At 45.8% G+C, this 23,531-nt stretch overlaps 1 protein-coding gene and 1 long non-coding RNA gene across 2 annotated transcripts in view; one reads left to right on the top strand and one right to left on the bottom strand.

The window, feature by feature from the left end:
• Positions 1 to 933: 933 nt before the first annotated feature.
• LOC146813729 (uncharacterized) lies at positions 934 to 17,718 on the top strand. The gene is made up of 2 exons (XM_085610208.1): positions 934 to 1,098; positions 13,438 to 17,718. The coding sequence occupies exon 2, from the start codon at positions 13,727 to 13,729 to the stop codon at positions 15,953 to 15,955; it is 2,229 nt and encodes a 742-aa protein (XP_085466334.1). The 5' UTR covers positions 934 to 1,098; positions 13,438 to 13,726; the 3' UTR covers positions 15,956 to 17,718.
• The window catches only part of LOC146813722 (uncharacterized), a 156,829-nt gene continuing 146,843 nt past the window's right edge, over positions 13,546 to 23,531 (bottom strand). Inside the window, exon 3 of the long non-coding RNA XR_014962891.1 lies at positions 13,546 to 13,621. This is a non-coding gene — a long non-coding RNA (uncharacterized LOC146813722). The remainder of the gene's footprint in view (positions 13,622 to 23,531) is intronic.

Raw genomic sequence — 23,531 nt, 5'->3', positions numbered from 1 at the left:
CATACAGACAACACAATGACCTGCTGCTGAAGTGGAAGAACTGAATGCCAGTTGACTTACAGCACTGTGTGTGTATAGATCTATAAAGCCTGGTGTGTGCTTTATATGATTAGTGTGTAAAAAGTCCTGCCTTTTTCCCAATAACACTTTGCATGCTGGGATTTGTAATTTTCTCTTTCCTATCATACAGTATGGACATACACATCCCAGCATGCAAACTAAACTTGTTTAAAAAAACAGGACTTGTGATCATGTCCAGGCACATCCTTTCCTGAAGCAGAAAATGGGCTGTTTCTTCACTACACAGCTTGAGTTTTGGAAGCTACAAGGAACATTTCACCTTGATGACACCTCCAAAATCTCATTGATTAATGCAATCAGTGAAAATATCTGTGTCTGTAAAGAGATAAATAATGAAGGCTTCAGTGGAACAGTGACGTGTGTTTTTGTAGTGCTATGTGGTCCCAGCCTCTTACCTGAAAGCACTCTCAATCTGTAAGTATTATTCACAGGATAAGATAGGCTTCTAGAAAATGTGCAGATATAGTGTTTAATATAAAACGTGCGTGGAAAGTATATATGTTTAATAATACACGGTCAGGCCGCAACTAATGCCAACCGTCATGTTTCTTTTAAAAGAAGGCACTCCAGAACTTGGCTGAAAAACACATAACCACCATGAAAGTTCTAGTGACTACATCCGAAAATCACCAGAATTCAGTCTGATTAGCTAACAAGGTGGCAGTGTTTTAGTGACCTTGCATTTCTGCTCTGTGTTCAGGTAAAGTCTGATCAGTCTGCGCATGCTCCGAGTGTTAAGATACGGCGCAAATATTCTGCGCATGCTCCCAGTGATGTAGTGCACAGTCCGATCAGTGTGCGCATGCTGGGAGTGGTCCTTGAAAATGTGCGACCAGTCTGCGCATGCTCCGGGCGACAGACACCGCTCGGACTTAACGACAGAAAACAGGGGGCCTGCACCGCACGGCGTGGTCCACACTCAGCACTTCTCTGGCAGACGCAGCGCTGTGACTCGGCCTGAAGGGACGGAGACAGAGTTGAACGGGGTGACCGTGCATCGTCCCGAGCTGCCATCAGGTCTGTGGTCGCTTGTAGTCCTGGGGGGTTGAGAGGGCCCATATAGGTGGTATGTCTGGTGGGAGGTCGGTTTCGTATCCCTACAGTTTGTGGTTCACGTCCTTGCCTATGTTAAAGTCTCCTCCGGTTGCGATCCTTGCAGCCGTACATGAAGTTCTCTGCTCCGGGCGCCCCGCGCAGCCTACTCAGCGCCCACCCTGCAGCCGCCGTTCTTGTATCCGGAAGGCAGCTCCTCTGTTCCGGTGTCCTCGCGCCTCCTGCAGGAAGCTCTTTTCTGCGGCGCCCGTGTGACTGCTTGACACGTCACCGCTCATTCTTGCCTATTTCCGGGTAAGGTAGTGCGCGCCCTGCTCTCCATTTCCGGGCCCCGGCTGAGGCCCAGATAAAGAGCGCCTCTTTGCGTCCACGCTCACCTCCTGCTTGACTAGAGATTTAGGTGTTTTTTTTGTATATGGCTGCATTTGAGGGCCACTGACGCTTCCATTTGGTGCCCATCTGTTGTTGCCCTGCGGTGGGCACTGCCTGGTGCGCAACAGGCCCTGCCTTTGTGGGGTAGTCTTGCAGCAGCTGACCCACCGGTTGTTGCCTTGCGGGTGTTGTGTGGTCAGAGTCCAGCTGTGTGTTGTTGAGTGTCTGTGGGGCAGCATCTCAATGGTCGGTGCCCTTCAGTGCTCCTAGATAGATCCCCGTTGCCGTCAGGTGGGGGCCCACCTCCTTTTTTGCAGCTCGGTTGCCAGTGCAGGGCTTCGGTGCCCGCATTACCGTAAGATTCGGGCCTGGTGGTCGATTGTGTCACTGGGCAAAGGAGGTTTGTCCTAGAATGATGGTATCGTGTCTTATTGTGGACAGAGGCACAGTCGGTCGCGTTGTTTTGCTTGGTTAAATTGGAAAAGGTTATGTTGGATGGTGTTAGGTACAGGGGATGGCGCGCCTTAGTTTGGAAAACATTGGGACTACGTGGTTTAGGAGTAAGATTTGTGAGGAGGACAGGCAGGGCCTCCCAGAAGTCCCTGGCATTCCTTGACATCTAGGGATGGGAGGGTTGGAGTTTCCGGTGCCTGACACTAGTCTGTGCTACATCCACGGTTGGTGGGTTGCATCATTTGGGGCTCAGGGGAGCCTATATTCTTGAATGTCTTTTACCACACCAGAATTTAACTGTGGGCCTTTACATCGTGGGTGTCCTCGAAGCATGTCAAGTGGATGGGTGCAGGATACTGTGGGTATTGGGGCATGGGGGGCACAGATCAGTTGCCGGTTATATGGTTTGCTCACCAGTAGGGGTGCCCATTTTATCGCGGGGGTGGGGGTAATTCCCAAAGGATTGATAAGGGGCGGGGGGCAGAGTAGATGCCAGAGTGGGAGGTTAGCAAAGAAGAGATGAGTGATGCCTGAGTTGGAGCTTCCTCATATTGGTCTGCCCTGGCCTCCCCCAGGGTCGGTGCCAATGTTCCTGTTGCACATAAGGAAACACCTAGCAGACCCTCCCACCTATGATGTGTGATATTCTGACTCGCATACGTGAAAGTACTCTCATGTGCAATATTGAAGAAAAAAAATGTTTTAGTGAGAGAGAATATTTGCCTAAGATTACATAATTTAAGCCGGGGTAAACTGATTTATACAAGTTTTTCTGGATTCACTTGGTGCAATTGAGCCAGTAGATCAACATCTATTTGTCTTTCCTTATGGTTAAGCGTTGTGATTACCTCTGTGCATGTGCTGCAGTTTTATATAGTATAGACTTCGATCGCTATACATAAGCACCTGTTATACTACACATTCTCTTTTGTGGGAAGGGTGATCATTGAGTGATTTGCCCAGAATCACAGCGTTTCTACTCCAACACCCTCAGTTTTAATAACAGGGTATGTGACCTTCTGTCCATTAATGTTGTTGCAGGGAGCAAGCTGCGATGCAGGGTTTTTAAGGCGTCAGTACCATTGCACCAAAAGAGCTATAAGGAAGAAAGTACACACCTTAAGGATGCTCGTGACCAAGACGGGTGGGTCAGCGTAATATACATGCTGTGCTAGGTCCCCATTCACCAAGGCCATAAGCATTAACGTTCGGTACTCTTTACGATGGGATAGTTAATGAGGGCTGAGATGCTAGACAGGTCAAGACGAGTGGGGCTGCAGTATATACTATAGACGGTTGCTACAAAAGGTAGTAAAGATAAATAAATGAATAAAAAAACATTTGAGTGGTTGCGATGTTTCGTCTACGTATCATGTATGTGGCGTTGCCCATGGGTTGCGTGCCATCATTTTTTTTTTTTACTGTGCTTTGCATGGAGGATTCACTGATGATGATAAATAGCTCTATAGGGTGCAGATCAGCAGGTTATGCATGCGGTCCAGGGAGCACATTAACGTTGGAACCACTTAAGTTTCATTAGGCAATCAATGGATGCAGAAGGCACTGAGTGCTGGTAGCACTAGCCTGCTGTACTTTTGTTATTAAACAGCGACGAAAGAGATGAGACTGCACATATTCACGGATCGCCTCAGCAGTAGCATTGTCCATTACTGGTAGTTGGTCACCTTATAAATGCTGTGTAGATGGCGGACTCTACAGCAGGTGCAATGGCCTCTTGGGGGAAGTTGTACACACTGCCAGGTTCAGACCAAGTGGTTAAATAAAGCAGAATGCTTATCACTGGTTTAGGTTGCCAACATAACTTGCCAGGGAGGTTTGCTTCAACAAGTCCACACCTGGTTGACTTTAGTGGGGAGTATTCCATGACCCTCTTTTGATTTGGGTGGTTGAGCAAGGCACCTCGCCAGGGGAGGGGGGTGGAGTGATTTTGGGGGTAGTAAGCACTCCCTGAAACAGGTTATGCCAAAAGGCAGTACAGTAAATGGGTGGGTGTCGTCGCGCTATTAGAAGTCACCCATTTAATACAGTACCCAGAGGAACAGTGCCTCCACTAAACTGAGTAAAGGAAAATAACAAAGCTAAAAGCAAATTGTGAAGGTTAGAGGGCCCATCAATTTGTCCAGGGAAGCGGAAAGAGTTGGCAGGAATGGGTTAGTCCAGCATTCCTGTGCCAAGGCACGGGTGGATTTTGTTACTGGAGCCCAGTGAGGTGGTGGCGAATTCCAGAACTCACTTCATATGGCCAAACACACCATTGTCATTTGCCAATGATGAGTGTTGTAAACTGCAGCCTCAATTCTTCCATAAAGATTAACTTGTGTGGTCTAGGTTTCTGGGACCTGGGAGGGCGACCAAGTGGGGAGTGCCTCCGCTATGTAGCTGATGCCAGGATTGAGTCCAGAAATAAAGATTCGTAACTTAACAAAGTGGCAACGAGAGGCTCACACCAAAGGCTCACATAAATTGCCCATCAGACATTTCAAGGAACTGTAAGACTAGAATGACCTTAAGGCGCAACACAGCTACCGTTTTTGGATGCCAACGTACAAACCTCAATTTGAGATTTTTTTCAGCTATATTTGAGGTTTTCAAGTGATTCTGGGTAGGAAAATGTTGGGGGATCCACGCAAGCCATAATTTACAGGACTTCCCCGGGTGTCTAGTTTTCAGACATGTCTGGGTTTGGTAGGTTTTCCTAGATGGCCGCTGAGCCCGGGGCCAAAAACCCAGGTGACCCCCACCCACTGTTGAAAAACCAGGTCTTTTTGTGATGGGTAATTTTGATGTCCCCACAATACATTTTGGGTCTTTGCCTGTCGCAGGCACTTGGCCCACCTTCACAAGTGAGATAAGATTTTGATTGGGCGACCTAGGGGAACGCTAGGTGGTAGGAAAATTGTGGTTTTTCTGTTACCAGAAGATTATGACAGAGTAATGCATGGAAAATGTATGAACATAGTCACATTTTGAGGTTTGCGTGTAATTGTGAGTACACCACCCATGTACTTATTGTAGTCTACAATGCACACGGGTTTGCACACTTTAGAAACCTGACCCCAAACAGTAAAAGGTGAAGTACTTTCATCCTGGATGGTAGTCGGCATATAGACATCCCTCATGTCCACAAATTTCACAGCTAGCAGTTCATCACTACGCAAGGCACTGCACTGTCCCCTCTGAAGCTTTTTGAAAACAAGCTCTTTTGGGTAAAGGGATTGTGCCACACGCATGAGTGTCCACTTTGAACAATTCCTTAAACAATTGCACAGCAGTGTAGACATTTTCTAGGTACAAATGGTGACCTTTGTTTAAAAAAAAAAAAGTCCTCTAGCAAGTTCCCACACAATTTTCTCTGAACTTCCTAAAGTGGAAGGACAACCAGGGGGGTCAATAGTGGAATCCCTACCAGTGTACAACCGGAAATTATAGACATATCCTGTCTTACTCTCAAAAAAGGTATACATCTTAATTCCTGGAGTATAGATCTCTCAAAATGCAGCAACCGAAGCAAAAGTAAATACCGATCACTACTCATAATTACAGGAAATATAGCTGTTGCCATTAGGGGACTGGTAGACCAATATGAAGCCAGGGACAGCTTCCTTATCAAGCCAATCAAAAAAGTTAAACCCAAAAACTTCATCTCATCCAGATTTGTGGGAGTCCACTGGGTAGCTCTAGAACGGGGCATGAGTCTGGCACTGTTGTCCCCCAAGTACTGTTCATCATACAAATTAGTCTGGTCAACAATCTCAGCCAAAACTACATCACCCATAAACAGAAAAAACTGCACAGCCAATATTTTTTCACAATTTACTTTATACCCTGCATTTCCACTAAGGGCAGGCAACACCAGCTGCAACATGTTTGGATCAACCCAGTGTACAGCACTTCCAATAGGAAGCCTTGCAGCCCTAGGCTGCAATCCAGATGCCTCTTGCTGCATCATCGACACATCACTGTAATCCGCACTGAGAGTAGCTTCATCGTCAGATGATTCCTCGTGGACAGAATACTCACTGCCAGAATCTTGCACTTACTCCTCTGCCTCAGACGCAGTGTCAGTCTCATAATCCTGGTCAGAGGATGATTTAAAAAAGCATACCAACCACCTGCTGAGCAGTAATTCTGCGGCTAGCCATAACCCTTACTAATAGAGGGAACTTGTCAAACAAGTCAACAAACACTTTGTAAAATAAGTAATAAACATAATAAACAAAATGTGGCTTTATCACAAAGACCTATATACTCCAAAACGATACCAGTAACTTGCCAGAAACCGCTAGACTCACCACCCTTTACTCTGCATAAACACAGCAAGAACCAACAATATCCTACTAGAAAAGAAAATTACACATAAGACAACGCAATACACATTGTGCACAAATCCCAAAAGAATTTCACACTCAATACATAAACCAAATATGCTGCTATTATGACACCACTCACAAAAAATTCATTCATGCATGACAATAATACTTATTTGGAGTAAACACAACAAAAATGTTTATCTTACCAAATACATGCAACTACGCAAACTGCAGATCAACCACTGCCTAAACCACAAACAAGAATCTAAAGCTTTGCACTGGAATAAAAAGGAGAAATAAAACATTACAATCACATATCATCGAGGGGCGAAGGATCTTCCAGACTTCCTCTCCCAATACCCGCCAGTCCTCAGAGGAGACTATATCGATAATGGCGCATGGGCAGAAGAGTATGTAGACATGGTGACACAAGGGTCATGTCTCTGTGCCCTCACTATTGAAGAGATCAGTGTAGCGACCAAAAGGACCCGGTCCTAGCATAGGATACAGAGACGCTAACAACTGCTGCAGTTCAGACAGAGAGCGCCTTGGGAGGCTGTGGAGAGTGCGGGACGATCCAAGCACTTCAGCGGAATGTCTGGTATTAAGAGGATCTGGAATTGTGGTTCCTTAGAGCCTCCAAGAGAGAGTGACAACACGGAGGCCACCAAGGGACCGCCCAAATAAAGTTGTGTATGTGGGAGAAGAACTGGTTCAGAGGACTAGAGGCCACTGTCGACGACCTGGTGCAGAACTGCCACTCCTACCAGAATACCAGCATCCGGGAAACCCCTGCGCCGATCTTCACTGAGGAACCTGCCTCGGCTCCCTGGACCGAAATCAGCCTCGACTTTGGGAGCTTCCGAGATGGAAGAGTGACAGTAGTACTAGTCGACAACTATTCTAAATAACAGAGAGTGGAAGTAGTGGATTCTACGGCAAAGGCCCAGATCGCCCCCGTTTTAGAAAAAAACTTTTGCTTTGTTCAGTTTACCCCAAGAACTAAAGACAGACAATGGCCCACCCTTCCAGGGAGGAGAATTCAAAGACCTGCTCGCGTCACTTGGAATCCGGAGCCGCCACATCACCCTTCAGTGGCCACAAGCCAGTGCCAAAGCAGAGTGATTCCTGCCGCTTGCTGAATAAAACCCTTTGCAGCGCATTGGCAGAAATGACCAACCTGGAAGCAGCACCACCGATTCTTATGAGGAATACCACAGCACCCCACACTGCACAACACAAAGGTCCCCCTGGTACTTGATGCTCACCGGGCACAGACGAGACACCATCCCTGTATCTGACTACTGGACTCTAAAACCTTGTGAACCAGCTATTGCTCAAACCCGTTGAGCCCAAACCCAATGAGCGGGCTAGTAAGAGACAGAGTGCCAAGCATCGGATCCTGATGTTGATTCAAAATCGCTGAGCAGGATGGAAGTTCAAGACACCCTACGAACCAGGGACCTGGATGGTAGTGCGAGTGAACGGAACAGCCATGACTACCAGACAGGGGGACAAAGTAGTCACCAGGAACGTGTCATGGTTCCGGAGAGTAGACTGCCCGAACCAAGGAAACGTTGATCCTGAAGACACTGAAACAAGAGACGACTGGGTCGAAGAAAACTCACAGCCCAGCCCTGGAGGGTCAGCGGTGACTTGCAGAAAGTGAAGAGTCGAATGTCAGCTCCTGGCCAGATCCTAACTCCCAGAGTGCAGGCTGTCGGTCCAACGCTACGACCTGAGACTGAATCCCCCGCCCAGTCAGAGACTGAAAGGCTTTGTGTGTTGAATCCTCTTGAGACAGTTTAATACCAAGTTGGGAAGAGATGTAATGATCCGGATACCGCAACAGCTGGGTTACGTGTGTAACACAGAAGGGCACACATACATTGTATCACCTTCTGGCCAGGCATGGCCAGAAGATATAAATAAATGAGCAAAGACCACTCGGGGGGCCTTTTGCCCGTACCACCACACTAAGTGTACATGTATTTCCTTCAGTGCATTTGCAGACCGCACAGTTGTCCTTAACGTGTTTGCCCCCCTTTACATTAAGCATTTAAATCCTGAATCTTTTTGCAAATTTGGTAACATCGTTCTTATACTGTGTATAATATATGTTTTAAAACTTCAGCAGCATATCTTACACTGGGTCCAATAACTTTTTCAATCTGGTGACTTACATATTCATAGCATTTTCGCAGGTTTATATCACTCACTATAAATACACATCAACAAACCAAGATTCTAATCAGTGACTCTCTGGTTGCACACACGGATCAACGCATTACCCTCAGATTAGTTTAACTTGCATTTATTTTTAATTTTAGATGTGTGGATTATATTTCAAACACAGTTAAATGTAGGTGAAGGGGAAACAAAATTGAGAATATTATTTTCTGAGGCCATGTGTCAGAGCTCACCTACACTTACTGACACCACACTTACTGACCCCACCCGTATTTTACTCTGGATCATTCCTTCTCTAATTTTTGTATGCATTTTGACTGCTGCCTGCCCTCATCGGCCTTTTGCCCTTGAATTCCCTACAGTCCTTGTCCCATCTCGCCGATGGGCATGCAGAACAGCCTGTGCACCATGCCTGACTGCACATGTGCAGTGCTCCCTCTGTTTCTGATGCGAGAGAAGGGGCCGGAGAGCTTCCTTAAAGCTACATCATAATTTAGCACAGAGGGAAAATGAGAGACTGCTCCAAGTTATGGATTGGGGACTTTGACCCTCACTCAGTAATCCAGTCTCATCCTAATGGTGAAGGTGACATTTGTTGCATGGGAATGGGGCTCAAGTATGCAGGTACTCCAACACAACCCAAGTTGGGCTACCACATGTTTATTTGATGGAGGAAAACTGCAAGAACAGGTCTACATACATATTGTTACTGCTACGAGGGCTAGTAAATGTAGGCAAAAATGTTCAGGGAAGGTCAACAGTGTGTTTCTAAGAGTGGTAGGTGAACAGGATAACTAGCGAGTGTAAGATAATGAAAGTGGTTAGTTATTAAGTATCTCATTTAACAAGTGCCAATGGTTCCTCATGAAACAGTGACACGCACTCCAGAGTTTTCAAGCAAGTAAGTTACATTTCAAAAGGTGACACACACAACAGTAACCTGGGGGAACTTATGGTTTTCAAAGCATGCTAGTAACTCCAAAGGTTAGTGATGCATACTGAAGTAACTGCTTAGCGTTCTATTTTTTGTTTACATACAATTTAAGGTGCTAAGTCTTAGTAACCATACAGCATATCAACTTGGATTTTATGTTTGTTTTCTGCTTCTGTATCAATATACGCATTGGAATACCATGGCTAATATGAACCTACTTTCACCTCCGCCATTTATGATGACAAAAGGGGCATCGACCTTGAAATGGGAGGAATGGAAGAGTCTTTTGTGAACAATATTTCCTCATTTGATAATGAAACTCTTTCACCAGAGAGGAAAACATTCATTTTATTAAATTGCCTAGGCCCATGAGATTTGAAAACATACAATCGTATGGAGAAAAACCCTGTTCCAGAGATGTATTTATGCATGCACCAGCAGATCTTGATGCATATTTTCCCCTAAAGTGGGCGAGGCGATTGATCACTATAATTTTTATCATGGGAAGCAAGGGGATAACGAGGAAATGGAAGATTTTCTTGCTGCTATGAGGAAATTGGCTCTTGCTTGAAGATTTGAGAGGTTGGAGAATGAATTGTCAGGGATCAGGTAATAATTCACTGTTATAATCCCACCGTATAGGATAGAGTATAGGTTCATGGTGAATCCAGCTTGCAAAAGGTTGTTGCCATTTTTAGCAAAGCTGAGTTCTAGTCTAGGTGTGCCAAGGCAGATGTCACAGGAATCAAAAAAGATGAAGGAGGGAATGTTGTTAAAACTGTATGGAAAAAAAATCTATCAAAAAAACTGAACAAGAGAGTAACAAGAAGGGGGAGGAAGGTTTTGTCCAACTGAAAAACAAAACCAAATCCTGGTGCAGAAATGAGAGGAGTGGTCTTAAAGTCCAATGTAATCGTTGTTCCAGTTCCACTCACATGGTATGTGATAAGGTGTCCGGTTCTGGGTCAAAAATGCTCATGGTGTGCATTCAGGGGGCATTATTGCGAGAGTGTGTCATAAATACAAGGTAATCGAAAGTGTTTTGGAAGAGTGCGATCAAAGCGATCTCTCTGACTCGGAGAAAGAGGGTCCCCAAGTGTTATATGTTCAAGAAAAAGGAGCATGAGGGAGATTCATGGTAATATTAGGAAAAAACCTATTTGTGATATGGTGGCATGTGAAGTGCATGTAGAGTTGGTGGCTGACTCTAGGTCGCCGTATACTATCGTTAATAAGGAGGTATGGACTGTTTGAACCAAAAATAGACCCTCTTTAAGGGGAACCGGACATTAGTACTCGAAGAAAATATAAATCTTCTTGGGTTTCGTAAATTGTTGTTCGAATTCAAAGGCAAAAAGGCAGATTGTAAAATCCATTTTGCAAAAAAAATGGACCATCTGTTTTGGGATGGTGGGACCAGGGAGAATTAAGCATTTTATTGGATCCCAATAGTTTGGATCTTGTGTTGATGGTTCACGATGTCAAACAGGAAGCGCTCTCATTAGTGAAGGACATTTTTTGTCTGTGTCCTGTGATAAGGGGGGCGTGAATCAAATTGATTCGTCTACTGGATCGTGTTAAAAGATGAATTATTTAAAACAGTAGGAGCCCATGGGAATACTCATAGTAACTCTACAGCACATAGAGTTTTTGAATTGATGCAGGGGAAAGCCCTTCGCACCAAAGACAACATGGGTTGGTTGCATAGGACCGGAAAGGTGGATTGGTCACCCTTGGTGGTAGGAGAACGGATGAAAATGAACCAAGTGAAGTATAAACATAGATATGATTCTTTACATGGTGTGACTAAAGTCAACTTCAAGGTTGGAGATTTTGTGAAAGTGATAATTGGAAGACTGGTCAGGAAAGGTTTTCTGATCCCTTATGAGTTGAAAAAAATGTGTGCCACTCAGCAATTTTGAGTGAAGGTAAGCATTGGCATGCTAAAAGATTGTCATTATTTAAGCATGATGGTATTAACAATGGCAACGTAAGGAAGAAGGATCTCAATTCTAAGGCAAGATGATATGATTGGGTCCGATATTAGTAGGAGAGAGGAAATTCAGGATCCAGGAGAATCATGTAATGATACCCAGGGAAACGAAATTTGTGCAACAGATTGTAGGGAAACTCAGAGAGAGGATATTCATACTACAGAACGTATGATACCTAGTTTAGGAAGACCAATTGTGAAGCTTGGACGCTTTGACTTTGTAGCTATTGTGTACTGAGGGGCATTACGAGTTTTGTACCTAGTCTTTTCAATGTATTAATTTTCCGGTACTATTGAGGGGATATTCCGCCTGCAGTTCTTTTTAGTCTTTCAGATGTCTCATCTTATTTAAACTTGCATATATTACATTTATTGTTTTTCATAGTTTATATAAACAAATTCTTCTAGTATTATCAAGCTAGTACTGGTTTTATTTAAGCTTGCATAATTCATTTTCTATATTACCTAATGTTGGCATGTTCTTTTTTTTTTTATTAAAAAGGGAAGATTTGTTGTGTTTATGGCATGAGGATTGAGGGTTGTTATGGAAATATGTTATTCCTAGAATGCTTATTAGCAGGAATGCGGGGATGTAGGGTGAATGGTACATATGGTTGAAGAGGGAAGATGTTTAGCTGATGTCAGGGTTTGAGTGTTGGGATAAAAAATATCAATGTATCACTGTGTGTGGGTTCTTAACTTAACAGCTTCTACTTGCACCCCTTTGATGCTTGTTGTCTTGCACCAGAGCGCATGTGTTTTTAAGAGGTACCTCACAGGGGCCCAATGTGTTTCATAAGATTTACTCAGCCAATCCATGTAAGGCAAAATTTCAAGGTGCATGATTACAGTTTGGATAATGTGTACTGAAGCGAGGAGCCTGTAATGAATGTAGGGTGGCTAACTGTTTTGCATGTTACAATCTTGATCTTCAGTGGCGGCTTCTGTCCTGCTGACTGCACAGAGTTGTGCAGGATGCGCAAAGATCTGCATTTTGGTTCCCCACCTCTTATTAACTCTATGATTCCTCCTAAATCAAACGGTTTGTTAAGTAGGCTCAATAATGCAGCACACAACTGCTTGCTGCTAAGTATATACATATATCATCGTGTTCCATTTTGGTGAATAGACCATGTAATTGGAAATTTCACACCTCAATTAGGAATATCAATTCAATTTTGTAAATGTGTTCATTTTGTTAATCACCAAATGCTGCTTTGAGTCCATTCTAGGCTTTAATTGATAGAGGCAGCCTATCTTGTACTGTGTATAATACAACCTTGAGTGATGATTTTCATATTCATAGTGATTTTTGTTGTAGGGTGGGAACTTGCAGCTCTAAAATACACATTTCAGTGTTGAAAATCCGCAATGCGCGGCAAGGACTGCATACTAGCCCTGTGAGGCAAAATATCAAACTCAGTTCCTCCATACTGATCTGATCGAGTGCTTATGGGTCTCAATTCAAGATGATTGCAGCATTACAGGGAATTCTGTCCTTACTCTGCCAGACCATGGCTTGAAGTAGGAGCTCCACCAGATCCAGACGTGTTGACTCTGCACTCTGATCCATCGGCTTATTACAGTGCAAAACATATAACCCATGTGATTATGGGGAATTGATGACCATAAAAATCATTTCTGTACGCCCCAATTGGCCCATCTCCAAGCAGGAAAAAAACCCAAGGCAAAAAAGTACAGATGTTGGCTGGGCCATAGGGAATCAGACTTCATTTTTGCTACAGCAAAGATTTCCTTTTGCTTCATGTGAAGAGGAATGGCATTCTAGAAGTTAGTTGAAATGAGACTAATGAATCACATGTAACGTAGTGTCTGTTCATCTATCTTGAGGCATATTGAATGTCTAATTGCCTCTTTGTCCTTCATATCTTTATAGTGTTTTCAAGGTTTTAGTACGATTGACTTGTACATGCAGTCAGTTCCTCTTTGTGCTTTCATGTAAATTAATAGAACTTGGCTGTTTATTTTATTCCCATGAAATTGAGCTTTTTTTCCTCTCAATCTAACAGGTGCCTGACAAACAGCAACAGAGAAGTTGACTTTATTTTTAAACAATAGATGGACTTGCCATAAAGAAAGTGGTGATGGTGTTGTCCGGAGGAACATCTTCCTATGCCAGAAATATTCCCAAGAAAATTCCTTCTTGATGTTCACATTGTAAAGATGCATGGCTTTTTTTCCAGTTGTGTATATCTGTTGGAACAAGTAAAAGTGGGCATTATATGCAGACTTTAAGGAATTAAATGAGCAAAGTGTTTCTTCTACCTTATATGCAACAAATGTGAGGACTCGCTGAAAATGGAGCAACATCTAGTAGTACGTCTGAGAACAAACGCTGATGAGCAACCATATAAATGTACTGAATGTGACAAGGCCTTTAGGACAAAACGGAGTTTAAAACAGCATCAGGTAACCCACACTGATGAAAGACCATACCAATGTACCGAATGTCAAAAAGCATTCAAATTAAAATGTGTACTTACGGTACATCAGCAAATCCACTCTGGGGTGAAACCATATACATGTACTGAATGTGATAAGGTATTTAGAACAAAAGACAATCTAATGGTGCATCAGAGAACCCACACAGATGAACGACCACACATTTGTACTGAGTGTGACCAGTCCTTTAAAACAGAAATGAATCTAATACAGCATCAAAGAACCCACTCTGCGGAGAGACCATTTAAATGTATTGAATGTGGCAAGGCCTATAGGACAAAACGAAGTTTGAAACTGCATCAGATATCCCACACTGATGAAAAACCATACCAATGTACTGAATGTCAAAAGGCTTTCAAATTAAAAAGTGTGCTTACGGTACATCAGAAAATCCACTCTGATGTGAAACCATATACATGTACTGAATGTGCAAAGGCATTTAGAACAAAGGACCATCTAATGGTGCATCAGAGAACCCACACAGATGAAAGACCATACCAATGTACCGAATGTCAAAAAGCATTCAAATTAAAATGCGTGCTTATGTTACATCAGCAAATCCACTCTGGGGTGAAACCATATCCATGTACTGAATGTACCAAGGCATTTAGAACAAGGGCTCGTCTAATGGCTCATCAGAAAACCCACACGGATAAAAAAATGTATGTTTGTACCAAGTGTGACCAGTTCTTTAAAACAGAAATGATTCTAATGCAGCATCTATGTACCCCCTCTTCAGAGAGACCATTTAAATGTACTAAATGTGGCAAGGCCTTTAGGACAAAACTAAGTTTAAAACTGCATCAAATAACCCATACTGATGAAAGACCATACCAGTGTACCGAGTGTCAAAAAGCGTTCAAATTAAAACGTGCACTTACGGTACATCAGGAAATCCACTCTGGGGTGAAACCATATACATGTACTGAATGTGCCAAGGCATTTAGACTAACGGCTCATCTAATGGCGCATCAGGTAACCCACACAAATGAAAAACCCCATGGTTGTACCAAGTGTGACAAGTTCTTTAAAACAGAAATCGCTCTAATGCTGCATCAAAGTATCCACTCTGTGGAGAGACCATTTAAATGTACTGAATGTGGCAAGGCTTTTGCACTAAAATCAGCACTAACGGCACATCGGCGAATCCACATTGGTGAAAAACCATATAAATGCACACAATGTGACAAAACGTTTGGAACAACAAGAGAGCTAATGCTACATGAGAGTATCCACTTCGAGGACAGACCATATGAATGTGGTGAATGTGAAAAGGCTTTCAAGACAAAGCAAGCACTACTAAAACACCAGAGAAGCCATACTGGTGAAAAACCTCATCAATGTACAGAATGTGATATGGCTTTTAAGACTAAAAAATGCCTAAATGTACATCAGAGAATCCACAGTGGGGAAAAACCATATAATTGTACTGAATGTGGCATGGCTTTCAGGACAAATGGGGCAGTAATGGTGCATCAGAGATGCCACTTTGAGGAAAGACCATTTAAATGTACAGAATGTGACAAGTCATTCAAAATAAAACAATGTCTAATGCTACACCAGAGAACCCACACTCAGGAAAAACCTTATAAATGTACTGAATGTGACAAGGCTTTTAGGTCAAACCAGCACCTAATAAGACATCGTTTAATCCACTCCATGGAAAGACCATATGAATGTACTGAATGTAACAAGACTTTTAAGATGAAACCATTGCTGATGCTACATCAGAGAATTCACACTGGTGAAAAACCACATAAATGTGGCAAGTGTGACCAGGGTTTTATTTCAAAGGTGCAGTTAATGCTACATCACAGAGATCACACTGGTGAAAAACCATTTAAGTGTATAGTGTGTAATACGGATTTCAAGACAAAAGGAAGCCTAGTGAGTCATCAGAGAATCCACACAGGTGAAAAACCATACAATTGTACTGCATGTGATAAGGCTTTTAGAACTGGAAGTGCATTAAGACAGCATGAAAGAATCCACTCCGATAAAAGACCCTATAAATGTATTGAGTGTGGGAAAGCTTTTAAAAAAAATTCAGTACTAACATTGCACATGAAAATTCACACTGGGTAAAGATCCTACACATGCATGGAATGTGACATAGTTTTCAAGAAGAAAAAATAACTAGAGAAACATCTAGAAACACAGTGCGTTGAAAAACATTATAAATGTATTAAATATGGCCAGGCAATTATATCTAAAGGAGAATTAATGCTACATCAGTTAATGCACTCTGGTACATAATGAATGAGTAACCATTTTCTATCAGGCCGTCTCATGAACCACAGTGATTTGTCTGCTACTTGCATTGGTAAACCTACACAGGTGCCAGGCACAATGAGACACATTACGGAAAGGCCTTTCATCAAAGGAAAAACAGTCAATAGAAGCATTAAACACCCACTAACAGGTTAAAAAACTGAGCTCCAGAAAATAAATGTTAGCTGAAAAGTGCGTAAATATCGTGCTCTTAGAGCAATCACGTGTTGACCTGAAATGCTCACATTTGTGTCATGTGGTATAAACTACATTCAATTTCAAAGACCTTTCATTCCTGCCCAAAGCCACGGGTTTCACACACATACAGAAAAAAATATGTAAATAGACTAAAATCAAGGTTCTCTATAGAAATGAGTGGATTCTCACACTTGATAAGGTCCTTATGGCAAAATGCTATTCTATAGCTAGACACAATAGTGTATTTTTTTCAACCATTGGAAAATATGTAAGCATTATAACTCTTGCGTAACAGACCGGCATTTAGGATCATGACCTAGTCATATTAACAGCAAGAAGTGAGTCATAATGGGCACCCATTCCTAGCCAATAAAAAGAAGTTTTCCACAAAAATAAACGCAGCTGTAAAAGAGAATCACACAGCTACTAGGATTCTTACACAAACAGCTGATTGGTGGTGTGCTTGAACAAATCCCAGCCACTGGTTATTAATTGGGTCGCATTAGAGTTCATCAAATATTTTGTTCCACTATGCCACTTTAGAAAGGAGAGCAAGGCACACTCTGGAGCGAGACAGTGGATAAAAAAACAATGGTTTGGAAGGTTACCCTGCATGATCACCAGTGTCTGAGATCAACTCAAACATGTCTTTCTTCACTTTTTTAAGTATGATCAGGGCCACTGAAATTATGAGATTGTGCATCTGTGGGACGTTCCGCATGATTGTAGAGTTGCATCCCATAGTTAAAAAAAAATACAATACTGATTTATTATAGAACCTGCTTTCTTAAATTAGACTAGTTATTTAAAGTGTCTTCTTGCTGCTTTCCTGCCTAGAAATTTCAGCTAAATAAATGCCCTCTTTGATAGAGTAGTACACATGGAAAGTGACACATCAATATTCTGTGTTTGACCAGGCTTTCAGTAGAAAGTAATTTCTACATAGTACTAGAGAATAAGAATAGACAAGCAATTTTTCAATTCACAGATTTCAGAAATCGAAAGAGTTCTGGGGATCAGACCAAGAAATTTGGTGTTTAGAGTTTGCACACAAATCTCTTGGAGATTGGACCAATTAATCAGCGGCGTGCAATCTTTCAGAAACATTCAGCAAAACTGCGTTGTAGGCAGAAAATTGCAGCAGTGGACAGGGGCTCAAATCTATGAATGCTTCAGACACATTCTGTTTCCTTCGTGTTAATATGCAGTAGAAATGAGCAGGGCACACTTTTTTGGGACATGCACACATTTTAACTTTTGTATTCACTTCTCTTTTAAGTATTTAACATTTTTTTATATATATATATATATATATATATATATATATTATTCAAGGTTGAATTATAGAAGTTTTTTTTACACCTTTTAGGTTTGTTCATCACCAGTGTGTTTATAGGTTTTTCACTTATTTTGTAATTGTCAATATATGTTTTCTCTTATTTCATTAAATTCCTTTATTACAATATTACTTTTTCAGCTCTTTTCTCCCTAAAATGTCAGTGTTAGAAATTGGGTTGTTGGTTGAGGTGGTGTGAGTATTTTTTTCAAGCATCAGCCACAATCCTCGTCGGGGTGGGCAAAAGTCGCTAAATTAACGTGTGTAACCCTCTGGTAGCTTGGCGCAAAAGCAGTCAGGCTTCACTTAGAGGCATGTGTTAAGTATTTATGCGGCACTCAAACAGTAATAAAGTGAAAACACAACACAAGAAAAATCCCCCACCAGTGGAACAACAGTTCTCCGATGGTTTTCTGACCTCCAAACATGGGGTCTCCCCAAGATGGCCATTCTATAGATGCTGAAAGCCGCACACATGAGTTACCCTTGCCTCACCTCAGGCAGAATATTCCGAGGTGAGGGGAACCCAAGTGTGCAGCTTTCAGCACCTATAGGAGTGCCATCTTGTGGTAAATGACCCCAAATCTTCAATGAAGTAAATTTCAAATTTTTGTCTGCAGATGCTGAGTGATAGACCCTGTGTTTAGAAGATTAAAGAATACAATAGAATTGGGTACTAAATACGGGGCGTATTGGCCTGAGTCGCTGCCATACCAATCTTAACTGGGAATCGAAGGCTATGCTGTTAATGGCAGCAGGTGCTTGTAGTCCGTGCACGCAGACAGAGATTAAATTAGTGACACAAACCCAGGATAGGTGCGGTTGTTCATGGTCCGATGCCTTTGGTTCTTTGGTATATGTGTCTCCATGGGATCCTCACTTGCTGAGTTAAATTGGCTCCCGGTGAAGCAGAGGAACTTGTTTAAGGCATTAAGCTACCGTTATAAAGCTTTGACAAACAGTGGCCCTCAGAACATACAGCCTTTTATTCAACCCTATACTCCTGAGGAATATCAGATCCATAGACACGAGTAGGCTCTGTATTCCGAAAGTGGGAGGAGTGCACCTTGGTGCAGCTCTTCTAGCTGTTTAGCTTCGAAAGTTTGGAACTTGCTGCCTGTGTCCGTTCGACAGGCCCCTTCGTGATTCCTTTTCACAAAGAGATTGAAAACTTGCCTGTTAAGAAATAACTGATCTGTTACGAGGGTGTAGCACATGCAAGCCTGGATTGCATCGCTGGGACATTTCTCCCTGAAGTAGCTATGTGCGCTTACAAATCTCAGTATTATTATTGTTATTAACTTTTAATTGGAGAGCACTGAATGAAATGTTCAACCGTTCGCATCAAGAATTTTCGATTCTATGTCAGGACGGGAGGCTTCAGATTATGCTAACACTTTCTATGCTTTATTGCACAGCAGCATTTTAAAACTTAACTTAGACCACATTTCCCAAACACCCTTGGGAAAAATGGTCAAAAAAACAAAGAAGGGACCAACATATCCCTTAGTCCATAATGACCAATCACAATGCAGGGACCCTCTCCTAGTCTGTCCTTGCTGCCCTGCTCATCCTCTTTCTTTGCTGCTCAGCAGCCGCAGATGAGTGTTTTTCCGTTTCTCTTGCCTGTTCTTGAATATACATTTGTAAGGCAGCCGCAGGACTGCATTCCGCGTCAGCCTCTCAGATTGACGCATTGTCATACCTTTGCTTTCGGCTGAGTTTGTTTTGCGGCCTTAGCGCGTTGCTGCGTCTTTCCTCAGGCTTGAAGTCGGCCTGGTCGGGGGAGCGCTTCAACGTGCTCTAGCTGCCCACACGCCTCAGGATATACATTGTGTGGTGTTGAGCTCCGCTCATTTCTCCTTGTCTTCGCGGTCCCGCGGGTCCAGTTTCGGGCCTACGCAGCTCCGCTGCCTGAAGGGCTGGTGAGGCATGGTTCACACCCCCGACCGCCAGGGGCGCTGTCGCGTGATTCATACGCGGCAACTCCTCTTGCGGGCAACGGTGCGCATGAAATTTTCTAGCTGCATTCTTGGCATTCCACCCGCTGTTGCATGCCTGCGTTCATGTCCCCTGGAGACTGACGCCTTTCGCGGGTCTGTAGTGCCTGCAAGATGCTCTATTTTTGAGCTGGAGTGTGTGTGTTATTACCTTGACGCCCGTTGGGTGTAATTTTGCTTTTGGCAATCGGGCATCATTTACAGGCTGAATTGGGGCCTGGATGGACATGTTCCAGGGCTGGTCTTGTGTGTATATTTTCTCCCTGTACAAGTGTTAGTGTCCCGGAGGCTCTTTCAGATTCTCCTCTTTTGCATCTACCGTGCCGTAGAGAGGTCATGGGCCCCATGGAGGAGTGCCTTTGCAAGAAACTAGAGCAGTTCTCTGCTCATTGGACCCCTCCAGCGCCCTCTACCCAGCAAGCGGTACCTAGTAGCGACCCGGTTCCCGCCAAATGTCCCAGGGTGGACGGTGTCGATCAGGATGCCTATGAGCGCCTGCGTAAAGCCTTCATCGTCTGCAAATCTTTGCAGCCGCCTCCTGTTATCCCTTTGCTCCCTGCTGCGCCCACTGATCCACCAGCCCCACTGAGGACTTGGGGGAGGATGACCATGGGGATACCGATGACGAGCCGGGACCTTCCAGGCCGTGGCGCCCTGTCGCCTCACCACCCCCTTGGGCACGCGGGCTCCTTCAGGGGGTTCGGATTTGTTAGAACCAGAATTCTTGATGCATCCACGGTCCTCGGATTGGACGCCTTCTGTTAAGGTTGCCGGTTATGTGGCCGGTAGGATACGCACGCCACTGGACAAGGAGGCCCGCAGTTGCCTGCGGTCTGAATGCCCTCGCCCCTCCCTTGACGGGGAAAGTCACGCAAACACCTGAGCTCGACCTGAGAATGGCGACTTTTCTCGCTAAATTCAGCAAGGATCCCAAGAAGGGGATAGACCGTTCCTGGAGGGTGTGCCACGATAAGCTCCTGGACACCCTCGGACCCATGGCTATGATTTTAGACATGGCTGAGGATGCCAAGAATTCAGGAGCCCTGATTTCGCCCAAGTCCCACTCTGGTTGGGCGCAGAGAGCGATCGTGTTTTTAGGAAACGCGAATTGTGCGCTCTCTACAGAACGCAGGAGGTCATTTTTGATTAAAGGGGACCCAAAGCTGGGAGATTTGGCGGATTCGGAAGCTAGGGCGGGTGCTCAAGGAGGTTTGTTCGGTGAACCGTTCATAAAGGAATTAGGTAAGTTTGTTAATACTTTCACCTCCTTAGATAGGGCCCAATCTTCTATCAAAGTCTTTTCTTCATGTGTTTTCCATGGGGCATGGCGAGGAAGAGGCCGCTCGTCTGGCCAAGTCCCCAACTCCAACTATTCCAGGGGACAAGGCTCCAGGCAAGGGCAGTACCAAACGCAGGCACGGTACTCCAACTTTTTCCCATCCCGCGGCAGACCTTCCAGGGGCAGAGGTTACCTCGGAGGCGACAACACCGCCAATACCGCTAAGTGTTTCTTCCCTTTCCGTGGTGAGAGTGGGGGGGTCGTGTGGCCCGCTTTGAGTGTGTGGAGGTCACTCACGTACGACGCTTGGGTCCTGCAGACCGGGCAAGGGCTTCGAAAGGATTTCTGCGGCGAACCCAGACAGACCTTTCCGCCCACTCCCATTCGGTTTTCCCGGTCAGAAAAGGGCCTTATAGATGCGGAAATCTCCACTCTCCTAGACAAAGGTGCTATTTGCCGCACAGTCTTAGATCCTCTTGGGTTCCTCTGCAACATGTTCGTGGTGGACAGGACAGACTGGGGGGGGGCAACGTCCAGTTCTCAACTTGCGAGATTTCAACGAATGGCTGGTTTTACGCCATTTCAAGATGGAGGGTATTCACCTGCGGGATGTGTTCAGGTCAGCGGATTGGATGACCTGATTGGATTTCAAAGATGCATACTTAACCATCCCTATTTTCCCTCCTCACTGGAAATTTCTGCATTTCCTCTGGCAGGGTCAGGCGTACCACTTCACCACCCTTCCTTTTGGGCTCGCCTCCGTCCGCTGGTGCTTCACCAAGGTTCTCATGCCGGCGGTGGAGTACCTCAGGGCAAGGGGCACACGCCTCATCGTGTACTTAGATGATATGCTCCTGCTGGCTAGGGCTGGGCGGACTTTGCGTAGCGCCACTACGCAGAATTTTGAAAAAATTTGTGGAAAACGAGAGCACATCCTGAGTAGGGCTGGGCGGACTTTGCCTAGCGCAACTACGCACTATTCTGAAGAAAATTGTGGAAAACGAGCACACAACCTCATGGACTGTGTGCCCGGGACGGGTCCCTCGTGCTTGGGCAGGCTCCCCGACCTCCCCAGCCTGGCTGTGTTGAGAAGCAGGGACCGGCCCCGGGCCTCCTGATTTTTGGTCAGGGCCTGGGATCCCACGTCCTGCGGCCTGCCAAGTGTCCATCTGCCCGGGACAAGGGACCCTGGTGCAGAGCCCCGGAGCCCTGCAAGGGCAGGCGGGAGCCCTACCGCTATGGCTCGGGCAGACGGGAGCCCTTTCAGTTGCCGGCCATCCGGTCGCACCTTTCCCTCGGCCATCTGGTCGCGCGCAATGCTTTCCAATGGGGCGACCAGATGGCCGGGCCGGCCTGGAAGTCCCGATGAGGGTCCATTCGCCTTGCGGATCCCAGCCAGGTCTCCAGGAGGCCGGACGCGTCCGCGCCTAGGGTCCCCTCCGTCACTCGGAGCGCGAGGGTTACAAGAAAGGTGGGTAGCCTTCCTCCGGATTAGTAGGGGCAGGGTATGCCGGGACACCCCTCCTGGGGATTGCGGTTCTCAGGCGGGGACCAGATGGGCCAAGCCCGGACGACACTTCCCCGGGGCGTCGGGTGCTTCCTCCTCCAGCCCGCGGCGAGGCAAAGTGCCCAGGATGGGCTCCATGGGTCCCCCGGGCGTCCCCCGAGGCCTGCAGCCCCAAAGCCCTGCAGACCCTGGAGCCCTTCAGCACGGAGCCCCGGAGCCCTGCAGCCCCGGAGCCCTGCAGCCCCGGAGCCCTGCAGCCCCAGAGCCCTGCAGCCCCGGAGCCCTGCAGCCCCGGAGCCCTGCAGCCCCGGAGCCCTGGAGCCCTGCAGCCCCGGAGCCCTGCATCCACGGAGCCCTGCATCCACGGAGCCTTGCGTGGGCAGGCGGGAACCCTACCGCTATGGCTCGGGCAGACGGGAGCCCTTTCAGTTGCCGGCCACCTGGTCGCTCCTTTCCCCTCGGCCATCTGGTCGCGCGCAATGCTTTCCAATGGGGCGACCAGATGGCCGAGCCGGCCTGGAAGTCCCGATGAGGGTCCATTCGCCTCCCGGATCCCAGCCGGGGCTCCAGGAGGCCGGGCGCGTTCGCGCCTAGGGTCCCCTCCGTCACTCGCAGCGCGCTGGTTACAAGAAAGGGGGGTATCCTTCCTCCGGATTAGTAGGGGCAGGGTATGCCGGAACACCCATGCTGGGGCTGTGCGGTTCATTGCCGGGGACCAGATGGGCTACGCCCGGGCAACATCCTCCCAGGCCTCCGGGGCTTCCCTCCTCCGGGCCGCGGCATGGCAAAGTGCCCAGGGACGGGCTCCACGGGTCCCGGGCAGTCCTCCCCCGGGCGCCCAGGCCCCGAGAGCTCCGGTGGACCTCCCCGTGCCCGAGGCCAACCCGGGAAGCAGAGTCCCCCCCGAGCCCTTGGTGTGAGGGTGGGCAGGCGGGAGCCCTACCGCTATGGCTCGGGCAGACGGGAGCCCTTTCAGTTGCCGGCCATCCGGTCGCTCCTTTCCCCTCGGCCATCTGGTCGCGCGCAATGCTTTCCAATGGGGCGACCAGATGGCCGGGCCGGCCTGGAAG

Source organism: Triturus cristatus, chromosome 6 (genome assembly GCF_964204655.1).
Source record: "Triturus cristatus chromosome 6, aTriCri1.1, whole genome shotgun sequence".
NCBI classification, from domain to species: domain Eukaryota; kingdom Metazoa; phylum Chordata; class Amphibia; order Caudata; family Salamandridae; genus Triturus; species Triturus cristatus.
The sequence above is the reverse complement of the archived record's forward strand: the minus strand, read 5'-3'. Positions and strand labels throughout refer to the sequence as shown.

What these genes read in the sequence shown, in the direction of transcription:
- LOC146813729 (XM_085610208.1), top strand. Translation starts at nt 13,727, where the DNA reads ATGGAGCAACATCTAGTAGTACGTCTGAGAACAAACGCTGATGAGCAA.